Source organism: Astyanax mexicanus, chromosome 9 (assembly GCF_023375975.1).
Source record: "Astyanax mexicanus isolate ESR-SI-001 chromosome 9, AstMex3_surface, whole genome shotgun sequence".
NCBI lineage: Eukaryota > Metazoa > Chordata > Actinopteri > Characiformes > Acestrorhamphidae > Astyanax > Astyanax mexicanus.
In genome coordinates this window covers 25760012-25787472 of record NC_064416.1, presented here as the reverse complement: position 1 = coordinate 25787472, position 27461 = coordinate 25760012, and the positions used below count along the sequence as shown (strand labels likewise).

The following is a 27461-nucleotide window of genomic DNA, read 5'->3' as shown; positions in this document are numbered from 1 at the left end:
GGTACCTAAAGTGGTATAACTAAGCACCTTTTGGTGGTTCCATTTGTCACCTTCTATTTTTCTGTGTGTAGCTGTAAAATGTGCTAGAATAAACACAACTGCACAAACGTGAACACGAGGCCACACACACACCCCTATTGTCCTTGCTAGAGTCAGAGCGTCGGTCTGGGCATCTGTTGATGAGTATGTGTCAGTTCTCATTAGTGCAGGGGTCAGAGGTCAGGGTGCGGCTGACTCAGGCTTTACCCCCTCCCTTCGCCCCCACCCCTCCACCCCTCCTACTATCATGCAGCCTCCTAAAGCAGAGCTGTGTGATAATGAATTAGACGTTAAGAGCTCTGTGTAATAATCTTAGGCTGGCCCCTGTGTGGGTCTGCCAGGCATGTGCTCAAACTGCCTAATTAATCTAATTCCTCCTCATCAGCTGTTTAGAAAGAGCCACTCATTGTGCAATATGGGGAATATGATGACGCAGATGGTTGGAAATCATTGTTGAATAACAACAGACCGTTTGTGCGGATCTTATTGATCTTTGTGTGTGTGTGTGTGTGTGTGTGTGTGTGTGTGTGTGTGTGTGTGTGTGTGTGTACAGTACTGTGGAAAATGTGTAAGCACATAATCATCAGTTGTGTCCGGTTTAAAAAAAAGTTCCATTATCAGCACACTTGATTCAACAAGCATAAATTAGCCAAGCTAAATTTAGCAAAGTTTGAGTCGTCTGTCAGTGTAAAGCTGGACAGGTGGGCAGTCACAGGTGAGCAATAATGTGGATAAAAGTAAAGAGATGCACCGTAAGCAGTTCTGTTTGGATTTATGGGGTACTGTAACAGCCAGAAGGTAACACAGACACAAGAACACCCTAAAACACTTCTTCCCTCTGCTCCACCAACCACAAACCTGAGTGACCGCTTACAAGCAGTGGAATGACAGCACTCACAACTGACGACATCTCAGCTTTGACTCAAAACGAGTAGACATTCAAAACTATTCATTATTTAAAGTTTAACAGGCCCAGTGGGCAAAAAGAAACCTCGGTCAGGTACATCTTTCAGTTTTTTTTTTATCACTGGAAAATAGGAGGGTTAAATCAAAAGATAATATGTTTTAGGATGTTTAAAGAGGGCTGGACAACATGGCCAAACTTTATATCACAAAATACTTCTGAATTCTGGTCCATAAACTATAATTCTGCTATCAGTATGAACAGTACACTGTAATTGGTGTACGTATTTACACACTAATAGACTCCATGATATACAATACTTTATGTTTTGACAAGCAGACAACATGCATTTGTAATAAAAAGTACAGTTGGGTCAGTGTTCATTAAGAACTCATGATATCCTTCATATTATTTAACATGCATGTGATATCCTGATGTGATAAAATATCAATATATGTTTAAGGCATTTAAATGTAAATCAGTAAATAAAAGCTGAAGCTCTGGGCAATTTACTTATATTCATCCCAGATGTCTTCAGTTTGTGGCAAAAACTAAATAATTGACCTTGCTGTCCATTGCTGTTTATTTTTGGAGGAGACTGTATGTATATACGGAGTATTTCTGGGATGTAGTGATTTAAAAATCAATGAATCTGTGTGAATACGCTGGGCAATTGATTTTTGCACAGCCTTATAAATAGCCATTGCTTTTTTTATATTGACAAATGATTGTTGAGTGTTGGTAATTCCGAGAGGACATACAGTACATGCACTGTTGGTGAAACAATAATGTAATATACTACAATCATTAAATAATTAATATTTGCATTTACCATTTACATACAGTGATAAACAAAAAAGACTATCACTGTGATGAGTGATGGTTATCAAAAAATAAAAAAAAACAAGCGAATTGCATTGCTCATGTTTCCTCCAAGGAACTCTTGGGTGCAAATTGCAATAATCCAGATATGCAGCATGTTCAGTCTTTAACACAGAGCACTGCCATCACACTGATCATCATCTAGCGTAGCAGCAGATCACAGTTACTGGATGCATTTTTCATTCACTTAAATAACTTGAGATTGTAATATTAACCTAATATTAAGTGCATGCCTTATAATTCTGGTAAGTGACTGAAGTTGTTGTTCCACCAATTAGTTTATGTTAATAGACTGTAATTAATTAAGCAGTCAAGAGTTAATTCAAGAGGCTTTTATTGACATTACATCTAAGTACAGGTACACAGTGTAACGAAATTACGTTCCTCCAGATTCATGGTGCAACATGGAACAAAAATACAATAGACAAAGATAAAGTGCAAAAGTGTAATGATTACTATAACACTACAATAAATACAACAGATGAGACAATTTAACAGACTGGACAGTGCAGGACTGATACAATGAAATGTGCATAGTGAGAAAAAGGTGCAGACATACTGTATGTAACATACTGTAACATATAGAACATACATGACCACAGCAGTAACTGAGGTAGAGAGTTTGTCGTTCTTATGGAATGAAACAGCAAATATTACTGAAAGGGATAGTGAGTGACATGGTTAAATATTAGAGTTATACATTAATATAAAGACATAAAATGTTTGTTTTTTGTGTGTGTAAAATTCTGTGTAAAGCAAGGGATTCCAACCTTTTGCAATTTTCAGACCACATGAAACTTTATGAATCCCCCCAAAAATGTATCAATAATTTAAAATCTAGATAAATACAGAACAACACGGTTGAATTGGTTGAATCGTGACAGGATCTTTTGTTGTAAAAGGCTTATATGTGATGGATACAGCTCAAATACTCCCAAAAATAATAATTTAATCCACCTGCTAGGCCTGCCAGTCATCTAAATGTACTATGCTTGACCCATTAGTGAGCTTGACCTAATTATAATGTTTTTTTGCAAATAATTTACACAATATGTTCTGTACAGATAATCTGTTTATTAGCATCCAGACTGTAACAAATAATATTAATTTATTTGTAAAACATAATTTCATTCTGATGACAAGTGCTTAGTATCTTACTGTTAGGTGTCAATGACTTTAATAATAGTCCCCTCAAACACACACACAGACACTGTGTTTCTGCCATCTGAAATGAAGGTGCTGATGTCAGTGCAGAAGGAGCTGCTCTGTGGTGGTCCTGTGGGGTCCTGGCCAATTTTAGAACTACATAGTGCTTCTATATGCTCAATAGAGCCATTCAGATGGACACTGAGGTAGCCATAATATTTTAAAACAAGTCTGTACTTCTCTTTCTCTCCAGGCTGCTCAAAACCTTGGTTACCTGTCTGATATCTGACAGTGTTTTTTTGGGTTTCTGGTTTTCAGAAGACTTTAAATATCTGTGACAGTGGCTTTGATTAATCTGCCTCACTCCTAATCTGATTCTGTCTGCTGACCTCTGCCCTTTTTTAAGTGACAGAGACAGATTTATAGCAATCGCTTTTTATTTTCATCCATCTATCCGCCGCTGCGTCCGCCCTGCCATTACTGTGATTGAGTCTGTTCTGCTGCTCTGTGCTGGTGCTTCCTCCTGACCTTATCACAGCATATTAACACTGTCACCAGCTGCCATCTCTCTCTGCCTCTTTCAGAGAAAAACAGAATTAATAGTTTGCTCTTTGTTGTGATGAATAGAGATGGGAGTATTATGGGCTGCTGTAGGTCAGTGGATATGAGAAGGTTTCAAATAAAAAAACACTCTGAGGTAATTGTAGCAGTTAGTGCAGCTTCAGTTTTTATGCCTTTACGCTTTAATGTTTGTGTGCTTGTGCATGATTTACAGTACAGTCTAATTAAAGTAGTGTAGTGCCTGCAGTTTTTACATATGCTAATTTGTGGAACCGGAGGTAAATAATGATTTGTATATTTTAAAGAAAAAAGGTAACAAATGAATAAGAATTCAGACATTTATACATTGATTGAGAAAGGACTTCACAAAAGGAGTGGGGATGCTATTAAAAAATTTAGTTGACAAAAATTGCCTAGTGATTTATGATGCAGTTCTTACTTAGTTTCTATGTCTTTTCTAACTTGTTTTTTAATGTAAAAGTGCAAAAACAGCCCCAAAAAGGTTCACTATAGAAAATCTACCCCAAGTAAGGTGTGTGGGTTAGCTGATATAACAGGAAACAGTTGTAGATGAGTTTTCTCCTCAACATATGTGCAGCTGTCCAGTGACTGCATTGGCAGCAGTTTAAAAAGATGCTGAGTCATAGGAAGAATATGTCAGCCTTCATCCTCCTGGCACTGGAAGATTCATGCTAGTAGATAGCAGAAAATTGGGAACCACTAAATTGGACACTTGTGTAAAAGAAAAAAAAAGAAAAGGAAATGCCAAATCTCTTCTATTGTTCGTTATTGTGACAGCAAAGGAAACATGGAATATAAATTCATTATTTAACCTGGATTAGAATGTTAATTGTACCAGTCCCATCCCATGGCCTTGCCTTATGTTTGAACTATCTGTCTTGTTTGAAAAGTATGTATTATTATGGCTCGTGTTAAGATATAGCTTACCATTTGTTCAAAAGGAGCTATACATTTTTTTTTGTTTTTATTTTATGTAAAACTACAGTTGTTTTTATTAAACAATTGCTTGCTGATTTAGTAATGCTAGTAGTAAGTAAAACTACAGGGTGAGTCAAAAGTTGCAGGACACCTTTTTATTTCTGATACAAAAGGGAAAATTACATATCTAAATACCCCTGCAAGTAATGGTGGGGGAGCCTATGTTGTCCTGAAAATATTCTGATATATTCTGATTCTGATATAACCCCACCCTGTACTAATCTTTTAAAACAATACCATGCTCTGTATAGTACTGAAGTACATTTAATGAACCCCTGATAAACACAGCTAAATTAAAAACTGCATTACTTTTCAGTTCATCTGTGTAACCCGTCTCTCTTTGTCTCTCTTTTCTGTCTCAGATGTGGACGAACCTGTGGTCTTTCCCACAAACTCTCTGCAAAGGAGAAAGAAAGGTCTCGCAGGCCTGCGTCCCTCGCAGCAGAAGAACAAGCCAGCTCTACTTATCGGTATGCCTCAGGATTTCCGCCAGATCTCGTCCATCATTGATGTGGACATCCTTCCCGAGACGCACCGGCGAGTGCGCCTGCACAAGCACGGCACCCACAAGCCCCTGGGCTTCTACATCCGGGACGGCGTCAGCGTACGCGTCACGCCTCAGGGTGTAGAGAAGGTCCCTGGGGTCTTCATCTCTCGCCTGGTGAGGGGCGGCCTTGCCGAGAGCACGGGTCTGCTGGGGGTCAACGACGAGATCTTGGAGGTGAACGGTATTGATGTGGCCGGAAAGTCGCTGGACCAGGTGACGGACATGATGGTGGCCAACAGCCACAACCTCATCGTCACCGTCAAGCCTGCCAACCAGCGTAACAACGTGGTGCACCGCGGCAGCAAAACTTCAGCTGGCAACGGCTCAGCTGGTTCTGGAGGATCCATCCTCTCCCAGGACTCCGCCCACAGCCCCGCCTCACAAACAGTCAGCCAGTGCAGTAACAGCAACAGCGTGGCGGAAGGGGACAGCGACGACGATGACCCCGACCTCATCATCGAGAGCGACAACCTCCCCACCTATACACCCCATCGCCTGGCTAACGGAAACGCCTACAGCAGCACTCCATCATCGGGGGCGTTCGGTCACAGGCCCCTCCCTCAGAGTGTCTCGCTGCCCAGCAGCAGCTCTCTGTCAGACAGTAAGTCCCTGAGCTCGCTGACCACGCCCACGCACAACGGCAGCCCCACCAAGACGAGCAGCAGCCAGGAGAGCATGAGGGAGGATGGCAACTTCATCACGTTGTGAAACGCCCTTTGTTCTCATATTGTTACATGTCATTGATGTGGTAAGAAAACCTTGTATCTCCACAATGGTCATTATAGAACAAAACAAGTTGGAAAAAAAAGCCTATACAAAAAAGATCTGCTTTTTAAACGTTTGACAAAATTTGTTGAAAAAGTACCAAAAAAGTGATACAAGCTTTTCTTATGACCTCAACACTATAACACAGACCCGCTCATATGAAGTCTTTATGCACAACTGGACAAAATGAAGGCAAATTAGACTGTTTAAAGTACTGTACCTTCTGTCGCATCACATCAACATGATATGATGACTATTACTCTGAAGACTGGAAAATAAACAGAGGGCTTTGCAGTGGAATTGGTGTGTGGAAGTGCAGCCAGAGAGTGCACATACTCGTCTTCTCATGGAAGTGCCTTATGGCTCTCCCTTCATTGCGCCTTATGTATTTCTTTTAAAACTGCCCCTTTTGATCTTGTTTCTGGACAAAAGCAAGGTCATCCATCTCCTACAGCAAGAAACTCAGAGACTCTGCCGGAACAGATGAAGGAACAAATGCACAACAAACACACACACGCACCTTCACACGCCCTTCAGTCAGTGTGTTCGACACTAATGGAATTGGGATGCCTGGTCAGATCAATACATGCACTGTAGAAGGAGAGGTGAACACTGCAGTCCTGTCGGCTTGTTCTGGAACCGAGGCTCATCTACAGCTTATCTGCTGTTCTCTGCATGCCAAAGTGGGCATAGTAGCATTGGTAATAATAATAAGGACTGTCAAGAAAAGAATAATGCAAGTCTATGTTTAAATTTCCTGGATCCATAATAATGTTATTACACAATTCTGTGACTTGTGCCTCAAAACTGGCTCCAGGATTTATGATGCATCATGTTCACACATATCACTTTCTGAAGGTTCTAGCTGTGGCTGCAGCACATGCTAATGTGTAGTCCTACATGTGTGTGTGGTACAACAGACCACATAGCAACAGTTGGACAAGCTTTGCAGTAGAGGTGGGCAATGTGGCAAAAATATAATATTCCTATATTTTAAGACATTTTATCAGTTGGATAAAAAAATAACAGCAGCATCCAAAACTGAGAGTACAGTGTTTTTTAAAATTTGTCAGTATTTGGCATACTGTATCTCTGTTCCAAAGCCTAGGCAGCAGTCAAGGTTGGCCGGGTCTTTCATAGGACCTATACAGACTTCTTCCTTCCTGGTATCAACTGAAAGGTTCCACCTCATGGAATTGTGATGTGAAATTCATGTTTTATCTTTTAATTTTTTTGTACATAAATAAATTATAAATATGTATAAATACTAAGCATTTTAACCCTCTGTGGCACGAATCATATTTGTGAGATTATTAAGGGCAACAAATGAAAAACAATAGTTTTAGTAAGTTTACAACATTAGTGTAAGAATATAATAAAAAAATTAAAACAGCCAAATAGACTTCTTAACATATTCTTACATACAGATATTTTATTTATGACAAATTTATACAGCTTATTATATTGGACATAAATATATCTTGTAACATTTATCTTCAAAATAAAATAAATATAAATACATAAAAATAACATATGATGTGGAATGATGTAATAATCAAAAGATGGTTTGTTGCAACATCATGCCCTAGAGGGTTAAAGATGCTACAGCTTGCTTTTTTTCCTTTGTGTTGAGTGTAGAGAATTGTTAACCAGGTACCAAGGTCTATAGGACGAGTAAATTGCCCCACACTAAGAGGGTCCTTCACTTTGGGACAGCCTTCGCCAACACAGCAGCAGCAAAAAAATAAAATAAAAAAATAAAAATACCTGGCTGCAGTCTAGGCTTTGGAACACAGCTTGCGTTACAGTTAAATATGAATAATTTAGCTTCTTTTATAATGAAACACGCAGATGCTCAGTTTTTGCCAGGACTGATAATATCCATCATAAATTTAAAAATGCAGATTGTATTGTAACACACTGTATTATAATACCAATACAAGTATATTGTCATATTGCCAAGACCTACTTTACAGATGGTTGGTAAGATTTATATTCAGCCTATCTGCAGCTCAAGGGCAATTGGCCTGGCACTTTTACTTAGATCATCTTACATTTGAATAAACTTACATAGGTCGGCCAAATGTAGTGCTGGGAGTCTTGCCCAAGGAATCTTATTGGTGTAGTATTATGAACACTATACACTAGTCTACCACTGAAAATGCCAGCCAGCTGCCAGCCAGTTTGTTAACAAAATGCATGTAAGCTATGTGACTAGCTTTAGTGATTAACCCAACATCTGCAATTTGCTGAATAAGATTCTTGCCACAGTTCTACTGCATAAAGTTTTTCCCAACAGCTATTCTCAAAGCATAGAAAGGTCAATTCCGCCTTATAGAACATTTGTCTGTTTCCATACAATCATCATGACAGTGCACTTACATGATCCCAGACGTTGCCTACCATCTTCTGCGTTGATGCCAAAACGGAAAAAAACATAGATTTTAATGATCTACATGTCAAAGCAGGCATGTACGGGTATGATGAGTAGATGATTAAATCAGAGAAGGCCTAGTTCTAATGTTGTTTGAGCACTGAAGTTGTTGCTCAGCTCATGTTACTGAATTCCACTCATTCACATGTCAGCCTTGGCACGGTGAACACGGACTCGTAGGCATGTTTGTGTTTGCTGTTAGTCCGCGCCTGTCTCTTTTCATTCTCACCAACAGTGTGAAGCCTTTGACAAAGCACGGGCTCTTGTCTAGAACTCGTTTTTAATCGCCGTGCCTCGCTCTCGCCTCCTCTTAACACTGCTTTCAGCTCTGGCTCGCCCCTGGCTCTTCAGGACGCTAGGAACCCTGGGATAGTCTTCTTTCCTTTTGAAGCTTGGCCGTCCGTATTTGCCCGCCTGGGGTTGTTATTCACTCTCCCCAGAAATATATCAATAATAGATGTTAGCTCTGAGACGTGGCTGTAAGGTGGAGAGGTGTTGCTTCAGGGGGTCGTGACCTCTGGTGGACCTTGCTGTCTGCGCTCCATCCCATGTGTCCTGTGTTTGTGTGAAAGTGTGTGAGGGGGGAGGAGAGGAAAAAAGGAAATTCCCCTCGTGTTTGAAAAAAGGCCAAAATCATGCACAAATGAGACCTTGTTCATACAGTCTGCTCCTGATGAGCAGAGGTGTGTGTGTGTGTGTGTTTAGTAAAGGACACCCTACAGTCAGACTTCATACAAGGCATTATGTGACTACTCATTTCTTAAAGATTTGAATAGGATAAAAACTATATATAGGATAACTGACATTAAATGAGAAAGCCAAGTTAATGGCAAGACAGTGGATAACAAGTTATCTGCATTTAGTATTTATAAAACATTGGTTTTGGCACATGAAGATTTCATAGGATAAACAACCACTGTCCTGCTCATTTGAATATTTTCGCTTCTTTTAGCACACAAGTCTTTACTGAGTGGAAGTAACCATGTCAAAGCAGAGGAAGCACAGCTTGTGCAGTACAATAGACCTCCAGGACCAATATTGGAGACCACAAGGATAAAGTATACATATAGGTTAACTAACAGTAGCAGAACAGTGCACAAGTTTGATTTGTGTTAAATTTAAAAACATTATGCTGTCATTCTTATAATTTTTCATAAATTTCAGTTGAAAGTAAATCAGGTTTCATTTCAAATAATTTCTGGATCATTTCTATAGGTCTATTCATCATTATGAATTTAAAAAAAGACAAATAAGGAGGACCATACAATATTACTGCATGGCAGTGACAATATACTAAAATGAGCTACTAATTGCCATGTGAAAAATAAAGAAGGTAGTTGGAAAAACATTGCTATCAAATGATCAACTGGAAAATGGCTGAACTTTACCATTAAACACTTGCTAAAACATGTTTTATTTTGACTACTCATCAACCTGCAAACCGACACATGAAGATTTCACATATTTCAGAAATTGAGAGTTGCAGAGCAGCCAGGGAAAACACAGTGTAACCCTGTAAGACTTCTAGGAGCCAGGGATGGGTGTTTTCCTCAAAGGTGCAGTTTCATCTTTGGAGCCTTATCCATTATTTTTTTTCCATAAAAAAAAAATCACACTACAATTCAGTTAACTTTTCCCTTCCTGCAGAGAAAAGCTTCACAATTTGTGTTTGTTTAATATCTGGATTATACCCAGACCACTCTGATCATCTGAACACTAGTGGACTCACTGATTCAGCTACACTGAAGGTACGATAACCGATAAAGAGGAACAGCTGTATTAGAAATCTCGACAAGAGGAGATCTGTCTTTCTTCTCTGTTTATGATATTTAAGAGGATATATTCTTACTGTTGGGAGGAAATTGTTGCAATGCACTGGTTAGTATTTCCATAAGACATTATTATTACTTAATAATGACATTATTTTCTGTTAGACTCTCTCATCTACAGCTATTGGCGGCACACAAATAGCAGAGAATATTACAATCACTGCAAGAACACCACCATGTGTACTGAACATGATATTTTTTAATATATGTAAATGTATATGTATATAGAAATATAAAATAATGGAAAATTTTGTAAACTGGGAGCCCTTTTTATCAAAAGAACATTTTATATATGTGTAAAATATGGAAAGTATTTTTCTTATTCTTGTACTTTTGTATGTATATTATAATCCAGGAGAGAACGTTTCTAATTCTTTTGCGTATGAGAAACCAAAATGAAATCTGCAAAAGCCTGTGGTTTTACTATAATCAGATGGGTAAAGGTGTATAATACTGTGAATGCTATATGCTGATTCTAAAATGTTCTATGGAGATAATAAAAGTATTTTAAAAAACGAGGCCTATCTGTGTGAACTCTGATTAATCACAATATCTGTTTTAATCAACCTCTCATTCATAAGCTTTAGCATAAAGATGAAGATAAAGAGGGAATTAAACATCCTATAATCCTACAGTAAAGGCATTGTATTCACAAATGACATGCGGAGTAATCCCCCAACACACACACACACACACACACCAGGAATATTAACTGTAACCATGCAGGATATGACCAGGTCCAGCTCATAGACATTTCATTTCCTGACACTTGTTTTGACTGCTGTGATTATTACCGTCAGCAGACTGTGGACCCCTGCACTGCTCTCAGGGTCTTGGTGGATGTTGTGAATGTTGTGTATGAACTAATCCATTCCCTCAACACCAGCAGTGTGATTTAACACTGAAATACCAAACATGCAGCTTCCCCCTCAGAACACTGAGACTGTGGCGCCCTCTACTGTTCATCACTGCTACAACAGAGAGCCTCTGATTACATAACATTACCATCATTCCCAAATTCAGTTTTATACACAGATATGTATTTACTTGAGTTAAAATAGTTTCATAAATAGTAAAAACAATGCCCATAATAATCAGATGGTAAAACTATAAGCATATAAAGAATGAATGAATGAACAAGTCATAAAAATAATACTGTTAATATGTAAATATTAAATAAATGTAAATATAAGTAAACGAATAAATACATGAATATTTTTTTTACCTTACTATAATATGAGCATAACAATAATAATGGCTCATGATAATATACAATTAATATAACAGATATAAATATATATATATTGAAGACATTGTACATATCATTGTAAATTACTCAGAATGTATTTTTGTGCAATTCTATTTTTTTTGTTGTTCATTTATTATTGAAAAAACATTGTGATAGAGTGCACAGAAATAATACAGTTCACAGAATCACATCACTTAAATGATTTATAGAAAACATATCAAGAGTTAAAAGATAATTTAAAAAAAGAAAGCTTTAATCTTTTCCTTACACCTGTTTGCCAAGTCATCAGAATATTTTATAAATGTTGATTTACTTTAGGTTAATAACTTTTACACCTATAAACTTTACTTTAGCTAAAATATCAACACCTTCCTACAATAATCTCCTTACTCATTTTTATGTTTTTCAGTAAAGACAAAAACATTTGACAGTTGTTCTGGCTATTTAAAAATGAGCAATGGTTTAAGAGGATAGTTTATCACACAGTCGAACAATACAACCAACCAGAAACAATCCTAAATAACAAAAATAAAGTAAAACTAAACAACTATGCAATATTTATTGAATGAAGCTTTTATTAAAAAGAATTAAGCTTTATAATATAGTAAAAATGTCATCCATTACAAATAGTGACCGATCCTTTAATAGTGGAAATGAGTTAAGGTAAATTGTGAACAGCTTAAAAAGCTGTTAAAATTGCATAATTCGCATTTTATTTAGAGTTAGGATAATAAATAAGCTTAAGTCACACTCTTAACATCGACCATTTTCATAAAGGGCTAGAATCAAATGATGAGCTGAAAGTAGGAGATTTTACCACAGGTGGCTGATTTAGAAGAAAAAGTCAAGTTAGCCTAAAAGTAACTTTTAGAATGTGAGTCTAAGTCCAGGTTCGGGGGTACCTCCCTGAAATTATTGTTTGCAATTTTTGATGTCTGTTTAGTCTGCTTTACTTCCTTTTTTAGAAATGAAATGGAATATATTTGGTCCTGGTCCTGGCAAAGCTCAGCCTCTGCCCACAGACTTCCATCCATTGAAGAAGAAGAGTGCTTAAAGCCAGTATCAGTACTGCTACACATGAAACTACCTCCACCCAGTGTTGCAGACCTGCTCCTGATGCTCAACTCAGCAGTGCTGCAGCCTCAGGCCCAGAGCACAGTGGCTCCACCTGCAGGCCTAAATAATGCAGTTATTACTCATACAGAATACTCACTACACCACATGTCGCTTTATTAGCTCAATAGTTCAGAACACTTTAGGAATAAATTAAATGTAACAAATAATGAAATGTCAGCTGAACTTTAATCTAACAGGTTTGAACTGAAACTGTATACATTTTTACAACGTATGCAAAGACAAAATCAGTGGGAGCAATCCACATATACCTAGAACCATTTATAAATATTCAGATTACAGCACAGATGAGTTCACCAGTTCAGACAAGAGGATAACAATCTAGGACTGGTTATCGCTCATTATGCATTACTGTTTGTCCTAACATGTTGAGGGTAAAATTTTCAATTGAAACAGCAAGGTGTCACACTTTGATAGTTTAACCCATTTTAATGTTTTAATTCCTCTTTTCAGCATATTTAATCTGAAATTAAATAATTAATCCATAATTAGATTCAAGTTCTGCAGACTTTCAGTTTCAGCTTTAATTAGAAAGTATTATTATTTTCAGTCTCAAAAGTATTTGGGCTAACTTCACACTTGTGTATTTTTGCTTAAATGACTTTCACCTGGCCATGGAACAGCCAATGATGTTTAAGTTTGTTTTTTTTACTTTACATACTCCAAATAATTCTGTACACATTAATATTCCATCGCAAAACAAATGGATCTCCATTTTTTTTGTTGTTTTTTTTTAGTTGCCACAATACTTTTGAGATAATCTGAGGGCACTTTCACATCAGCACTATTTGGTCCGGTTAAAATGAACTTTGGTTCGTTTGTACCCTTAGTGCGGTTCGATTAAGCAGGTGTGAAAACAGTAATTGCACTCGGGTTCAGATAAAAACAACCGGACCGAAACCACCTGGTCTGGTCCCAAACGAACTCTGGAGCAGTTCACTTGTGGTGAGAACGTAATCCAGTCTCGATCTGACCCAGGTATTAAATATAGTAAATTTATTTGAGCTAAACTGCTGATAAAGAGCAGTTTAATCTGATATATTAGCCAGATAACGCTTATTACCACAGCATGAACAAAGGCTGTGTCCATGCACGCGCGGCCTGTGCTGCATTTACTGCTCACAGCTGCTTGAGTCGGTTTACTATGTTTACATCTGCGCTGCACGTCCAAACACTGTGTTTGAAAGCATAGCCTTCAGTGTTAAAGCACAGACATATGCGCTGGTCTGGAACACGGAATCTTCACGCTATATTTACTTTTTCTCATATATTTATATTAACTCCTTTGCCAGACAGCTTCGGCCAATCAGAGGACACAGTCTGCTTGCTTGGTTTGCTGGTGCGCATTTTGGTGCTTTTACGTTTATGGCTAACAGAGGAAGAAAACGCTCCAAGTAAACGAACTCATCAACTGATCCGGATCATGGAAACGAACTACAGGTATGGAAATGCCCTGAATCTAGCATTGATTTCTTTTAATACTGTATTCACATTTAACAGTCCCCTAAAAGTGAGCTAAAGGTTCCCCTCTCCTATAAAGTTGACATTTTGAAGAGGTCTTTTGAAGTTATAAATGTACTGCATGCAAAAGAACAAGACACAAAATAACACCAGGGACGCACAATATATGCTCATGGATGTGTATTTTAATAAAAATAATTCTGTCAAAATTAAACGAGTACAATATTTCTTTAACATGTTTCCAGTACATAGTTTTTTGTTTTGTTTTTTTTCTCCATTATCATTTTCTTTTTTTATGTTGTTTTAAAGGTTTTTAAAAGGTTCATGCTAAGTAGAGGGTAAATCATTTCACAATGGCTAAAATCAAAACTCAAATAAAATTTGAAAACATAAAATAATTAAATTGTGCACAGCTTGTTGTATTCAGCTTTAGCTCTATTTGTCCTGCTTCCGTCATCCGAGGCACAAAATGGCACTGCGTGGACAAGCGAAGAGGGACAAATGTGTCCTGGGAGGACTTTCAGCTAATTTCTTCCCTTCATTGTATACTGTAGGTCCCTATTCAAGATTCTGTTCTGTGATGATGGATTACTTTCCAATGGCAATTTTCAGTTTGTGGGTGATTAGCCTTTGCTGATTCCCAAAAACATGACACTGTTTTTTTTTTTCTTTTGCCATTAAAAAACAATCCTAAAACAAGCTCCTACTACTTACAAATCAGTAACAGTACGAGCTTTCAGTTCGAGCTGGCATTGTGTGTCGATATTAAACGATTATGGCTCTTTTAAGAGTTACACATGATGTCTCCATGCAACAGGGTAACACCACTCAGTTATCTTCATCGATTCATCTACCAGAATAAGAAATGATTAAACATATCTCGACTTGAACATGGATTACTGGGTATAAGAGTGTGTACAAAGCAGTAGCCAAGCAGTAGCCATAGATGTTGCCAGAACCATGTGGTCAGAAGTGTACTTTTACTCTGTTTTTTTTTCCTGAACAGATTGCCTTTTTGCGTTTTTTGCCTTTTAGCTCCTGTTGATTGTAAAGATGATATATTACCTTGAGAAGTTTGTACATAACCTTCTAGACCATTCCCTCCAACAGCCCAGGACCCCAAGCCTGGCCTGGTAAACAAGTCATCCCGGTTCAGCTACTGCACAGCCTCTACTTGCGTCCCTATTTACTACTGCTTCCTGCAACACGAACAAGCTAGACTGGGTTGTTCGCAATGTGAGTGAGGTATAACTGAAATATACAATGCAATATGTCCAAAAGTAGGTGCAAAAACCAGGGATGTAACAAACAATCTCATGGTGGCCAGCAGCGAAACTTGAGTAATAAGCGGAGTAAACGGCTACGCTACATTCAACAACACAGTGGAGCACCACTCGCTGGCTGACTGGGCAAAATACTGGGTTAAACACATGGATGTGAGATATATGCCCCGCCCCACAAACACAGGCCGAGGACGCACTGAAATGAGAGAGTATCCTAGAAAAAATAAGAGAGATTATGACACTGATCCAACTGGAGAGCAACCCCTAAAAGAGCAAGAGGAGAGGAAGAATCAGGCCTTAGCCACATATCCTACAGTGACTGAGTCAGTGCTGAGTGTAGAGTCAAAGTGACAATGGCGCAGCTTATGATGGAAAAAGGGGCAATAAAAAAGGGAATCTGCAAGAAGAACGAAGATGGAGTACAAATAACTGGAAGAAAAAAAAGAAGCCAAAACTGATGAAAAGATGTAAAGGGACAATGTGGGCAAAGATATAGACAAGAAACCACAAGGATCAAAATGTTGCCAAATATCTTGCCAAATATAAGAGCTTTTGATCGCTTTCTTTTTTTTTGCAGTCTAATTATCATCTCACATGCAACAAGGGGCAAATTCAGACTCGCCAATCCATAATGTAATGACTGTGTCTTAAACAACTTAAAACAATATCAACATAGATGTTGTCAGTATTCATCAATCATTAATGGGGAAACCTTGCCATAAACGCTATACAAGTGAACACAAAAAAACAAAACATATGAATTAGTGAAGGAAGTCAGCTTCTAAGCCTGAATGATGAAGTCAGAAATGAATGAAACTGCTAACCTTGGTTTCCTTTAACCAAAACTTGACGGTTTTTATTCATTACAGCCACACAAAATTAGACACCCACAGCTCAATTCTGATATTCTGAACCAAGAAAATTAAATAAAATAAAAGCAGGGGGGTTACATTATATCTATACTGTACCCTAGAAAGATCAGAGTTAAAATAGAAGTCTTTTTGGAGAGAGTTTGTAAAAATAGACTTGGTTCCAGCTGGACTTGGATGCAACTGTGTGTTCTGAATCTAATAAACTGGTGCTGGTGCCTGAGCTTTAACTACAAGCTTCAAAGTGAGACACACTGAAGCAATCAATGCACCTTCTCGCTTATCTCCCGCACACTTTCAGTTCTAAATCTGAAAAAAAGAAAGAAAAGCAAACGGGTAAAGGGATCAAACTGAGCTCCCTCTAATACAATATTAAAGTATCTGCCTAACGCCTAAAACTGTAGTTAAGCGGTACAGTAGCCAGTAAAAGTGAACGAGGCCTTAATAAGTAGCCGCAGTATTGCTAGCTAAAAGCAGTTCCTCATTCTGCAGTGTCTCATGCTAAAATGACACGTGTCAAATACCTGAGTTCTGAATAAGGGAGACTTCTCGCTCTTTGAAGAAGAGTTTACTACTGTGGATGTCTGTCGATATGGTGTGTGTTTAGAATACTATGCATTGAATCCACCCATAAAAACAAAAAGGGAAATCTGGTTCAAGATGAGCACAACAAACTGACAAAATAGAAACTAAAATAAAAATGACTAGATAAACGGAATAATAATTAATTATCTTTAAATAGTGTCACACATTTGTATTTGATAATACTAAATTAAAAATAAGCCTCTCTCTCTCTCTCTCTCTCTCCTCCTTATGTTTCTAGTCATTCCTCATCCGGACTGCCTGTGGCAAGCGGCAAGCGACACACCAATTCAAACGAGCGTGTTCCTCATGGCAACCAACTGGAAAGTCCTCTTCTTAGCTGTCCCGAACATTGTCTGAGGAAAGAGACAGACAGACACATATATAAACACACCTTGTACTTTATTACGTAGAAAGAAGAGCAATAACATCTGCTGTTTTTCTCAAGAACATGTCATCCGGAATGAACTGTAATATTATTTTTATTATATATTTTGTTTCACAAACCCTTTTTGTGTGCCACAATAGTTTATTGAAGCTGCGTCCCAAACCACACATTACTACAGTAGTCATCTGAAAAAAAAGCCCATAGTGATGTATGTCCCCCAGACCTTTTAAGAGCTATGTACATTTTACAAAACCCTGTTCTGTCTAGAATCACAGATGCATGCCAGTTTGTCATCATACTTCACATACTACACTAATGACTGTATTTTTAATAGTACATGCAATTCAGTACAGGACTATGTGGTTTCTGACGCACCCCACAAGAATGCAAATTTCTCTATATGTACATGTTGTCCTGCATCCAACCACACTGGGCTGACTGGCTGCATACTTACACAATAAAAAAAGACGCAGCAGGCCCCACGCTACAGGATATTCTTGTCTCATACAAATCCAATCAGCCCAAACCAGTTAATTCCACTTCATCTGTGCTAAGAAAGATGTTTTTTGGATTTGTTGTGGATGTAACCAGTAATTAAAAAAAAAACATTGACCACTAAAGTGCATGTCTCATTACAAAGAGTCTAATTAGAGCTGTGTTATAATTAGTGGTGGTCTATTAAAAAAAAAAAAAAAAAAAAAAAAAACACGAAAATTATTGGTTTATATTATTATTAAAATAAACTATTTTAATGTTGCACAGATATGAGTGCACGTCTCCCTCACTGAGTTACATAACAGGGATTCTTTTTTTTTTTTTTTTTTTTTTTTTTTTACATTTTGGAGGAAAATTTTAGAGGAAACACAAATCAATACATTTAGAGAATCTAGTTCCTGATTGGGGAACAGTTAATGGTTATGAACAGTTAATGATAATGAACAGTTAATGATTATGTTTGGTTATATTTTTTGGCGCTATAGCACAACGGAATTTGCAAGTGATTTCAAGGGCCTAGAAAAGGGTTGGAAGTCCTCACTCCACGCATCATTCTGGACCAAATCTTCACCCACTTTTTTTTTTAAGTTTCTTACAAAAAAAATTGCAGCACTTTATTTGAGTGAAAGCCGTGAAAGAAAGTAGAAGAAAGCTGGGCTTTGTCACCTGGACTTGGGCTAGTGCAAAAAGTTGTCGACTCTGGCGAAGGAACAGGAGCCGGAGCGCACTCGGGCCATGAGCTGCACACACTCGGTGGCCTGGCCCAGCGCCAGCATGAGTGGAGGCTGCTTGGGCAGGTTCTGAGACTCTGCAGGAAGGAAAAGCTTTCAATTAGTTACAGCAAACAAAGATAAAGAGGCTGAGAGTTAATCTGTAATTAGAGCCAGACCAAAACAGAATTCACAGGGCTGAAGACTCTATTAACAGCCGACACGAGCCGATATAATTTCTACATTTTAGAAATTCATGCTATAGGGCGTTTTGTGAAATAATGCTTTACTAGCATGATTGTTTGAACACTCGATCAATAAATGAGTAAACCTTTGCCTGATGCCAGTCATGAAAGGACCAATGCTTTACTTACTGCGACTCCATAAACACTGTATGGACTGCAGTAAGTGGGGGGAAAAAACACAGATCTTCCAAACTATGATTAATTGTCTTTTAATTAATTGCCTTTTAAAGAGTGTAATTGCTTTGTTATGCTATTTATATTTTGTCAGTGGCATAATATAAAATGCCTATATTATCAGTATTATAGCTATTTCTAGGCCAATGTATCATCCACAAAAAAATTTTTATTGCGATAGGGCTAATCCAGAAAAACCCGATGATTGTGTAGGGCAGAAATATTTTTGCATGGTACTGTACGGTATTTACAGTATATGTCAACAGGTTCTTACCCAATATGGCGCTGTTGAGGGCAGAGCAGATGGCCTCTCTCTGCGTGGGGTCCAGCTGCTGGCCCACTGGGCAGTTCCATGGATCTGAATATGCCAGCAGACTGAATGCATCCTGCACGCACGCGCACACACACACAGACACACACACAGACACACACACAGACACACACACAGACACACACACAGACACACACACAGACACACACACAGACACACACACACACACACACACACACACACACACACACACACACACACACACATCCACACACATCCACAAAGGGCAATGAGAGCAGTGTTTGCCAGTGCAAAGATAGCGTGAGGGCTAATAACCTTTCCAACTGTGTGTCCATTATCATCAGCTGCAAGCAAACAAACAGGCTGGAAGGAACACTAATGCGTGCTACTAACCGCATACAAGTGCACTAAATGTCAAACTCCGTCTGCCTGCCAAACTATGACTGACTCATCACATCCCTACGGCAGGGTCAGAACAGAGCAATGCCAAAGAGGCAGAGGGCTTCCACATTAACAGCTACCTGCCTACAGATCTCTGCTCTAAAAGCAATCAAACTAAAGAAAAATAAGGCAAAAAAACCCAACCAGATCAGCTGCCAGAGTACAGTGGTTTTAAGGTGGAAGAGTCTTGTAGTCCTTTACAGCATTAATCAATCAGTGTTTGCAGAGGAAAAAAATGTTGCTTATGTATTTTCTTTATAAGATAAGATAAGATTAAACTTTATTGTCCATTACATTTACATTGAATGGAAAATTTTCTTTGGCAGTCTAGCAGACAAACACATGAAATTACATAAAACACAGACAAGTAAATAAATAATTACAAAAGATAAAAATACATACAGATTATAAATTATGTGGGGAAAATGGGCATTATATCCCTATTCAGAATAGCAACTGAAATGATGAGTAAAGGGGATGAGTGGGACCACTGTAGACCTAAATTCCTTTTTTGTTTCTGGATCGGCTGTTTAGATTCTGTAGTGACAATCATTTTACTGGCTTAATTAACCACTTGAAGCAGATGGATCTGGTGCAACTTCACTGCACAATAAAATGGCAATAAAATCACTGATCAAAAAATGGTAAAAACCAGCAGCACTTGTTGAATGGAGAATTTCTGATTTATTAGCAATACAAGAATAACCAACGCGTTTCGGCGCTCAGGCCTTTATCAGGGTTGAAAGGGTTAATTTACCACTTGGGCAGCTTAACTGACAGGTTTCCATACCAAGACACAAGTGACCCATAACCCATGATCACAGTATGCTTGCTGGTATCGAAACTCCTCAACCTGCTAAGAAGACCGTTCCTCTGCCTCGCACTTTTATAGATGTGAGCAACATTAATCTGAAAAGTGAGTCTGTTGCCAATAAATATCCCCAATTATTTTAAATAATCCTTCATTTTCAGCAGAACACGGTAGCAGTCATGACACACACAGCTTAGTTAATATACACTGGGACATGGAAACAGTACTTTTAACATGTCCCATGGAAGCTAAATAATGCTACACTGACCACTATAACTAACTATAACTAAGAGCCAGATACATACCACAGTTAGGGGGTAACTAACGTTATTAAACTTGACTTTCGAACTGACATTTAACAATGAGAAAAGTTTTTTCCAACTACTTCTTTAGCTTGGACGCAGTAATAAGATGTCTGCTTGTATGCAGACAATAACTCACAGAACTGGTGTTTAGAACTTCAGTGGCGAGTAAAGGGGACACTGAGTGCTGAGGAGCCTAGTGTATAAAGGTCAGTGCAAACACTCTGTTGACTTAATAACTGCAAGAGTTCCAGACCTCTTCTGGCATCAAACATCAGCACAAAAACAGTGCATGAGGAACTTCATGGCTCAGCAGCTGCACGCAAGCACCAAGAACAATGACAAGTGTTGGAAAAGTGATGTAAAGCATGTTTGAGTGATGAATCACGCATCTCTATCTGGCTGTCTGACAGATGTGTTGGGATTGGATGACTGCCAGGAGAAGGTTACCAGGCTCACTGCATTGTGCCAACTGTAAAGTTTGGTGGAGGAGGGATAATGCTATTGAGTTAAGGGTGTGCTGAATAAAAAGAGTTAACTGAAGAAAAAGGTGTTAAAATGATCTTTATAGCCTTATTGGTGATACCCTGTAGCTTATCCGTCTGGGTATCTGTATTACCGTACCACACTGTGATCGATACGCAATATTGGACAGATAGAATTAGATCAGTAAGTCTTTTCCCACTTTGCACTATTTTATCTGGCCTTTGTTGAGATTTAAAAAAAAAAATCTAAACAGACTTAATAATCCATAAAAAAAATCACTAAAATCAGTCCCCAGGAATTAAAACATTTTCAATGGATGTTGAAAGATCTTACCTGTAGCATCTTCTTGTGCGTGGCATTCTTGCCATACTGGCGTGAAAGCTGCTCGTTGAGGGTCTGCAGCTCACGGCCGAACTGGATCATCCGCTCTGTGGCTGCCTGGTTGCCCCCACACAGCTGCCTTGAGCCACAGCTGTCCTCTGGGAGAGAGATAAGATGACAAGTGCTTGTTTGTGGGTTTAAGGTCAGCGATCATTAAGAAAACCTGCGCTAGCATGTCTATATGGTGAAATATACAGTGCACACTAAAGGGCTTATTTCCAAACTTTTCCTAATCGTGTAACTAAAATTGTTATTTGCTATTGACATTGTGTTATAACTCAATAGCCCTAACAGAAGTGAGGTAAACAGTTCAACATGGAACATAACGTACAACTGTATGAACTGTTCATTTTTTAAAAAACGTCTGTGGCCTAAGATCAGGATTACAGCTTTTCATTATTTCTTGTTTGTTTTTTCAGTTTAGACTCAAACTGGATTAAAGCAGGTCAAACACCAAGCTCACTTCAACAGCTGCAGCACGGTAAACACACTGAGGCACTGAGGCAGCAGCAGGTAATTTGGGGATCTCCAATTTTTATGGCAAATAAGAACTGCCGCCACATAACCACTCAGTCATTTCTAATCTACTTTATGTACAGATGTATTTAATGTGCAACACGTTGCTTTCTAAAACTGCCTCTATAGCTTAAATGCAGTGGCATGAATACTTGCTTGCTTGAATACAGATGTGTGAGTGTGTTTATGTGTGTGTGGTTTGAACAAGAGTGAAATTAGGAAGTCCTGTTCCAGTCTGTGGCATCACATCAGCTCTCTCCTGCACACAGTAACCTTGGAGACAAACATTAAAATTGTCTGAATTGCAGCAGAGCTCAGTAGAGCAGCAGCTCAGAAAGAGGTGCAGATAGAGGGAGAGTGACAAAACAAAATCATGCTTTACCTGCTCTTCCCAACATACACAACGTAGGCAATATTAATTAGAATGAATCCATTTCATTCTGGAGCATTTCTATTGGTCCATTTCTTTTCAAATTTTGACACAATTTTAGGAACAACTGCCAGATTCACACTGTGTCAAAAAGCAGTGAAGATGCTGGCACAAAACACAACTCTTATTGTTGTGGCTTGGTTGTCACAAAGTCAGACCTGCCAGATTTTCTTTACATTAGTCTTTTAAATGCTGTTTGAATTTCCCATGTAAAAAATAAAATAAAAACCTATCAATAGGTTCTTGACCCATAGAGCCCATAGTGTTGTATGTGTCACAGACCCTTTAAAAGATGTGTAAATTTTCTTACAGCACTTTGTTCTTTTATCTTAACTGATGAATCCCCTAAATTACGTATATATTTAACATCCTGAAAGCATCACAGGACAGTGTGTGAAGGTGTGTTTATTCATCTGACCTGATTTAGAAAATACTTTATTGAATTTTTTAGCTCTACATTCAACTATTTTAACAATGCACATGCTCTAATTCAAAATTTTATCATTGTTTTTATTTTTTTTTTGCTAAATCTGATTTCTTGAACTAAATGCTAAAATGCCACCAAGTACTGTTCTTGTTGTGTCATATCTGTTACATCAGGATTTTTACCTTAAATACTTACAGTCATGTGCCCACAATTGTAAATAAATATGAATTACATTGATCTGATTCAATTTTGAATTTGGCATCAGTATTCAGAAATGGGTCTGGGCTTTTATTGGGTTAATTCACAGCTTACTTCCTGTAAACAATGTTTTTCTGTATAAAACTGTGGTGGAGATGATGCAGTGGTACATTTACGTGTTATGGGAATAACCAAATGTTAATGCTAGATATAAACAGACTGAAAAGGTGCACTTTGGAAATAGCACTGGTTATGAACACATCTACTGTGAATTTCCCAAAAAAGTGCCTGTCTATTCACATATCGGATCACCATATGTATTACCAGGACTTGGTGTTAAGGGGCTGGGGGCCAAAGTACAACTAATTTGGACATTTGCCTCTCTGGATAATGTCTGCAAAACTGCAAAAAAAAAAAAAGTACTCATATTGTTTGATCTTGCATTTTGCCATTTAGTCAAGTTGCCACTGAAGTTAATTTTGCTGCTGAGACAGAGATTAGCGAGTCAGAGTACTACAGTTTCACTTAATGCCTCGCCTAGCTTTGTGTTGTCAGTTTCTTGGCCACTCGTGCTGTTTATAATGTGTCTGTTTAGCACAGACGCTAACGCTAATCCAGCAATATTCCTATGGAGCCATCTGCTACTCTCATACAAACTTCAAAATCTTTCAAGGTTGGTCAAACTATATCTAGATAATATAAAAAAAAGTGTACATTGCATCATGTCATGCTTTATACATGCAGCACTTTACCTGGGGTTCACCCTTCTAATAAAGCAAATCTCTTATACACAATTTATTCTCAATGTGCCTTAAATGCTGTTAATATGTCTGTATGTGTGTGATTTGTGTTGTGTGTGTACCTGCTACTCCATTGCCCACACTGCTGTCATCTCCTTGCAGGATCTCCTGGTGTTTGTATGTTCCGTTCATGATGCGGGTGGAGGAGTTCTCCGTCACACCATTACTGTAGTGCTCTGCTTCTATCTCCATCTCACTGTCACTACACACAAACACACACACACACACACATTCATTAAAAAAATAAAAAATAAATAATGCAGGAATCCAAAGTCACAGGCACAATAATGTAACCTAGTCCATCATGCAATTTAAAGTCTAGATCTTCTCAAGATGTTTCCTTTGTTTTATACACGACATTACAAATGTACCTGGTCTCCTGGTTGCTGGTGGCGCTGTGTGGCTGGGACTTGGTGGAGTCGGTGGAGTTGGATTCAGAGTAGTTGACTGAGGAAGGGGAGGATGAAGGAGAGGAAGAGGCGGAGCTTGCTCCAGGATATTTGCCGTGGCTCTTGTTTTTGGTAGAAGGGGTCACCCCGTTACTGCACGTAGGACTGTCTGCACCTGTGTGGACATCAGATCTATTAGACACAGTGTGCTGCTCCCTGTCAACTTCATGACTTAACATCTCTACAAGACATTTTAGAAAATGTAGCCAAACGTTCCACATGCAACTGAGCAGAATTACACATGCACAAGAGATTTTCTGATCAATGATTTTTACAGCGTTATAGCACATTCACAATTTGTTTGTAGATAATTTTGCAGCCCGTCACACTTGAGGTGTATTAGAATGAGTAAAGCCAACTTAATGTAGCCCGTAACATTTTTTTTGGTCACAGAAAATTTATTTCAGTATAGAGTACTGTGCAAACGTTCCACTAATGTTCTAGCTTGCTAAAATTCCAATGTGCGATAACCTCTTATGCTTCCTGACTTCAGTTCATCTGAGCATTTACTAATCGATTAAAGGCATGCAAAGCAATTCAAACTGGCCCTGTTCTTTCTCAGTTACAAAAAAACCCCCAAAAAATCTATATATTATAAAATCATACTATTATTTAATAAAACATAATTGAGTGATAAGTTTATTTAGAAATAATGGTAAACAGTCCATGAATTCTGTTAAAATCTTGCTGAAACTGAGCTATAGAACTGGATTATAACAGCAGACGTGTTTTACATATTTAAGCACAATTTTGTTGCTGTCACACTTAAAACTTGTATGTCCATTTCACTTTTTGGCAAAGCTGGCAAAGATTTTCTCAAAAATAACTTAAAATAATTTTGACTTTAAATGTTTTTTTCCTCATTCAAGTCTGATATTTTTCTTGATAAAATTGAGGTTAGTTAAATCGAGGTACCTTTGATATATTTTGCATTTTCTCTACAATTTGAAAGTCCACTTAACCAACCCACCCACTCAAACACTAGTAATGACTATTGCATGCCTCCTCCAATATGTGAAATCATCCACCCTTTCAAACGACTGCTGACACAGCATCTATGGGTAGCTAGCAAGCTTAGAGGAAAGCACCAGATGTCCAGATCTGATACAGCAGCCATCAGACACCTGTGCTGACCAACATTACACTAGAAGAGATAAGGAAGTGGAAGGGCCATCTATCCAACCAGAGAGAAAAAGAGCATCTGAGCTCTCTCAGACTCCGGCTGCTGATGGCAAGCAATCTGGACCAGCATTAGAACAGACGATAAGCACCTTACTCCGCTAAACCAATCAGAGTCCCTACCTTTTACCTTTGAAAGTCTCAGCTGAAGAACACTTGAGCAGCATTTGAGGTGTGTTGCTATGTTTTACCTGTACTGTGCAGGTGGGGGTTGGTAGCTCCGTGTCGGGGACTTAGGCTTGGGGAGCCGGGGTAACTGTCTTGGGTTTTGGAACGGACACTAAAGCATCGTACCTCACTGTCTGTACCATTCACCATCTCCACAAACTGCCGACACCTGCAAGAAAGGTGGGACACCGTGTAAACTGCAAATAAACGTAAATAAAACAGACTGGAATTACTTGCAAATCTCACAGACCCACATACCTTACATCCCCGATACTGAAAGTGAGACATTTTACCATTTCATGAAAACAATCTAATTAGAACCAATGAAAACAATGAAAGCAATCTGAAACCAACTCTCTAACTGGGTACAAAAAGAACATTTCAGAAGCAGAGATTCTCAGAAGCAAAGATGGGCTAAAATACATCAATCTGTAAAAAACAGAGTTCAGTGTGATGGTAAGAATTGGATGCTGGTGATCATCTGGCCCTCAGGTGGCACTACATTAAAACAGACATGATTTTGCTCTGGAGCTCACTTCCAGAAATCCAAAATGCTCTTTTTAATTTCCGAGAATTGCATTGTGTTTTTATATACATTTTAGGGATGTGATCATGTGATCAGAAATGTGGTCTGATCACATATTTTTCAAAGGATTGGAATTGGGTGTAAAAGACCTGGATCACTGATTTATCAAAAACTACATGCTTGCAGAAAGCAAAGAGTGTGCACATGGAAATATCGAGAAGACTAGCGCTAGTCTAAATGAGTATCAATGGGGCTTTTATGAGTGGTGTGCCATTCAGAATTCAGAAGCAAAAAAATGTGATCAAGACATCCCTATTAAAGTTAACCATATTTTTCGTACTATAAGCTGTAAAGGATTATAAGGCGCACTCAATCAATAAACAGCTATTTTCTGGTCTATTTTTATACATAAGGTGCACTGGATAATTTTATCTAGTAAGGCACAGGGGTGTTGCCATGCAGCAGTAAAAAAAAAAAAAAAAAAAAAAAAAAAAAAGTCAAACGAGAGCTGAATGTTAATCTACACAGATTCATCTCCTGAAAACTGTTTATTTGGGTGAGTAAAACGCTTCTGTTTATTTGCAGTAAGCTTAGATTTACAGACTTCCACTGAAGCTGGAGCACTAGCATTAGCGGGTAAGCGCTAGCGGATAATGCTAATGCTGCTCCAGCAGTGCTAGTCGGGGTTAGCAGCAGACTACAGGCCGATAATATTCACCTCTAAACGGCTTAGCGCAGTCAGCGGCTAATGCTTATACTGCTGGAGAACTAAACAGAAAATTCCTAATAATGCTGTACTTCTGCAGAGTGGCTTTGCTGCTCCTTAAACCTGACTGATACAATTCATACACAAGACTTATTGGATTAAATGGTGCACTGACGATTTTGGGGAAAACGAAACGATTTTAAGTGCGCCTTTTAGTGCGAAAAATACGTTATTTACGTTTTACACAGCAATCTACATTTTTTGGGACTGGGGTTAGGATCAAAATAGTATCTGCCAAAAACAACAAAGCATAGTCAGGCACATCTTTTTATTATCAAAAGGTTATAATGTGAGATGGTTAAAGATATTGTAACAACACTTCAGCCAGTGGAAAACCATGAACAAGGCATGTTTTCTCATTTTATTCCCACCAGCAGCGTCTTTTATCTGTGTATGACCGTAGTAACACAGGGCCAGACATGATCTCATTACAATAATATAGTGCTGGAGGCAAGTATGACGGAATCTGGAAAGAGCATATCTAGAAGCCGATTTATTGAAGCTTCAAAGGAAACAAAAACTGTATAAAAAAGGAATCAAACACATAATGTCAAAAGTCAAAGATGAAGCTCTATGGCTCTATGTTAGCGTAC

General features: G+C 38.3%; 2 protein-coding genes across 2 annotated transcripts in view; one reads left to right on the top strand and one right to left on the bottom strand.

The window, feature by feature from the left end:
- Positions 1–10625, top strand: part of pard6a (par-6 family cell polarity regulator alpha) — a 40003-nt gene extending 29378 nt beyond the window's left edge. Inside the window, exon 3 of the mRNA XM_022679712.2 lies at positions 4894–10625. Within this exon, the coding sequence (XP_022535433.1) occupies positions 4894–5786 (893 nt within the window). The 3' untranslated portion in view covers positions 5787–10625. The remainder of the gene's footprint in view (positions 1–4893) is intronic.
- A 3490-nt stretch (positions 10626–14115) lies between these two features.
- The window catches only part of ranbp10 (RAN binding protein 10), a 45171-nt gene continuing 31825 nt past the window's right edge, over positions 14116–27461 (bottom strand). Inside the window, exons 9-15 of the mRNA XM_007256219.4 lie at positions 25600–25745; positions 24152–24344; positions 23843–23982; positions 21362–21507; positions 18971–19082; positions 18234–18375; positions 14116–17040 (exon numbers count right to left, since the gene is read on the bottom strand). Coding sequence (XP_007256281.3) covers positions 18245–18375; positions 18971–19082; positions 21362–21507; positions 23843–23982; positions 24152–24344; positions 25600–25745 — 868 coding nt within the window. The 3' untranslated portion in view covers positions 14116–17040; positions 18234–18244. The remainder of the gene's footprint in view (positions 17041–18233; positions 18376–18970; positions 19083–21361; positions 21508–23842; positions 23983–24151; positions 24345–25599; positions 25746–27461) is intronic.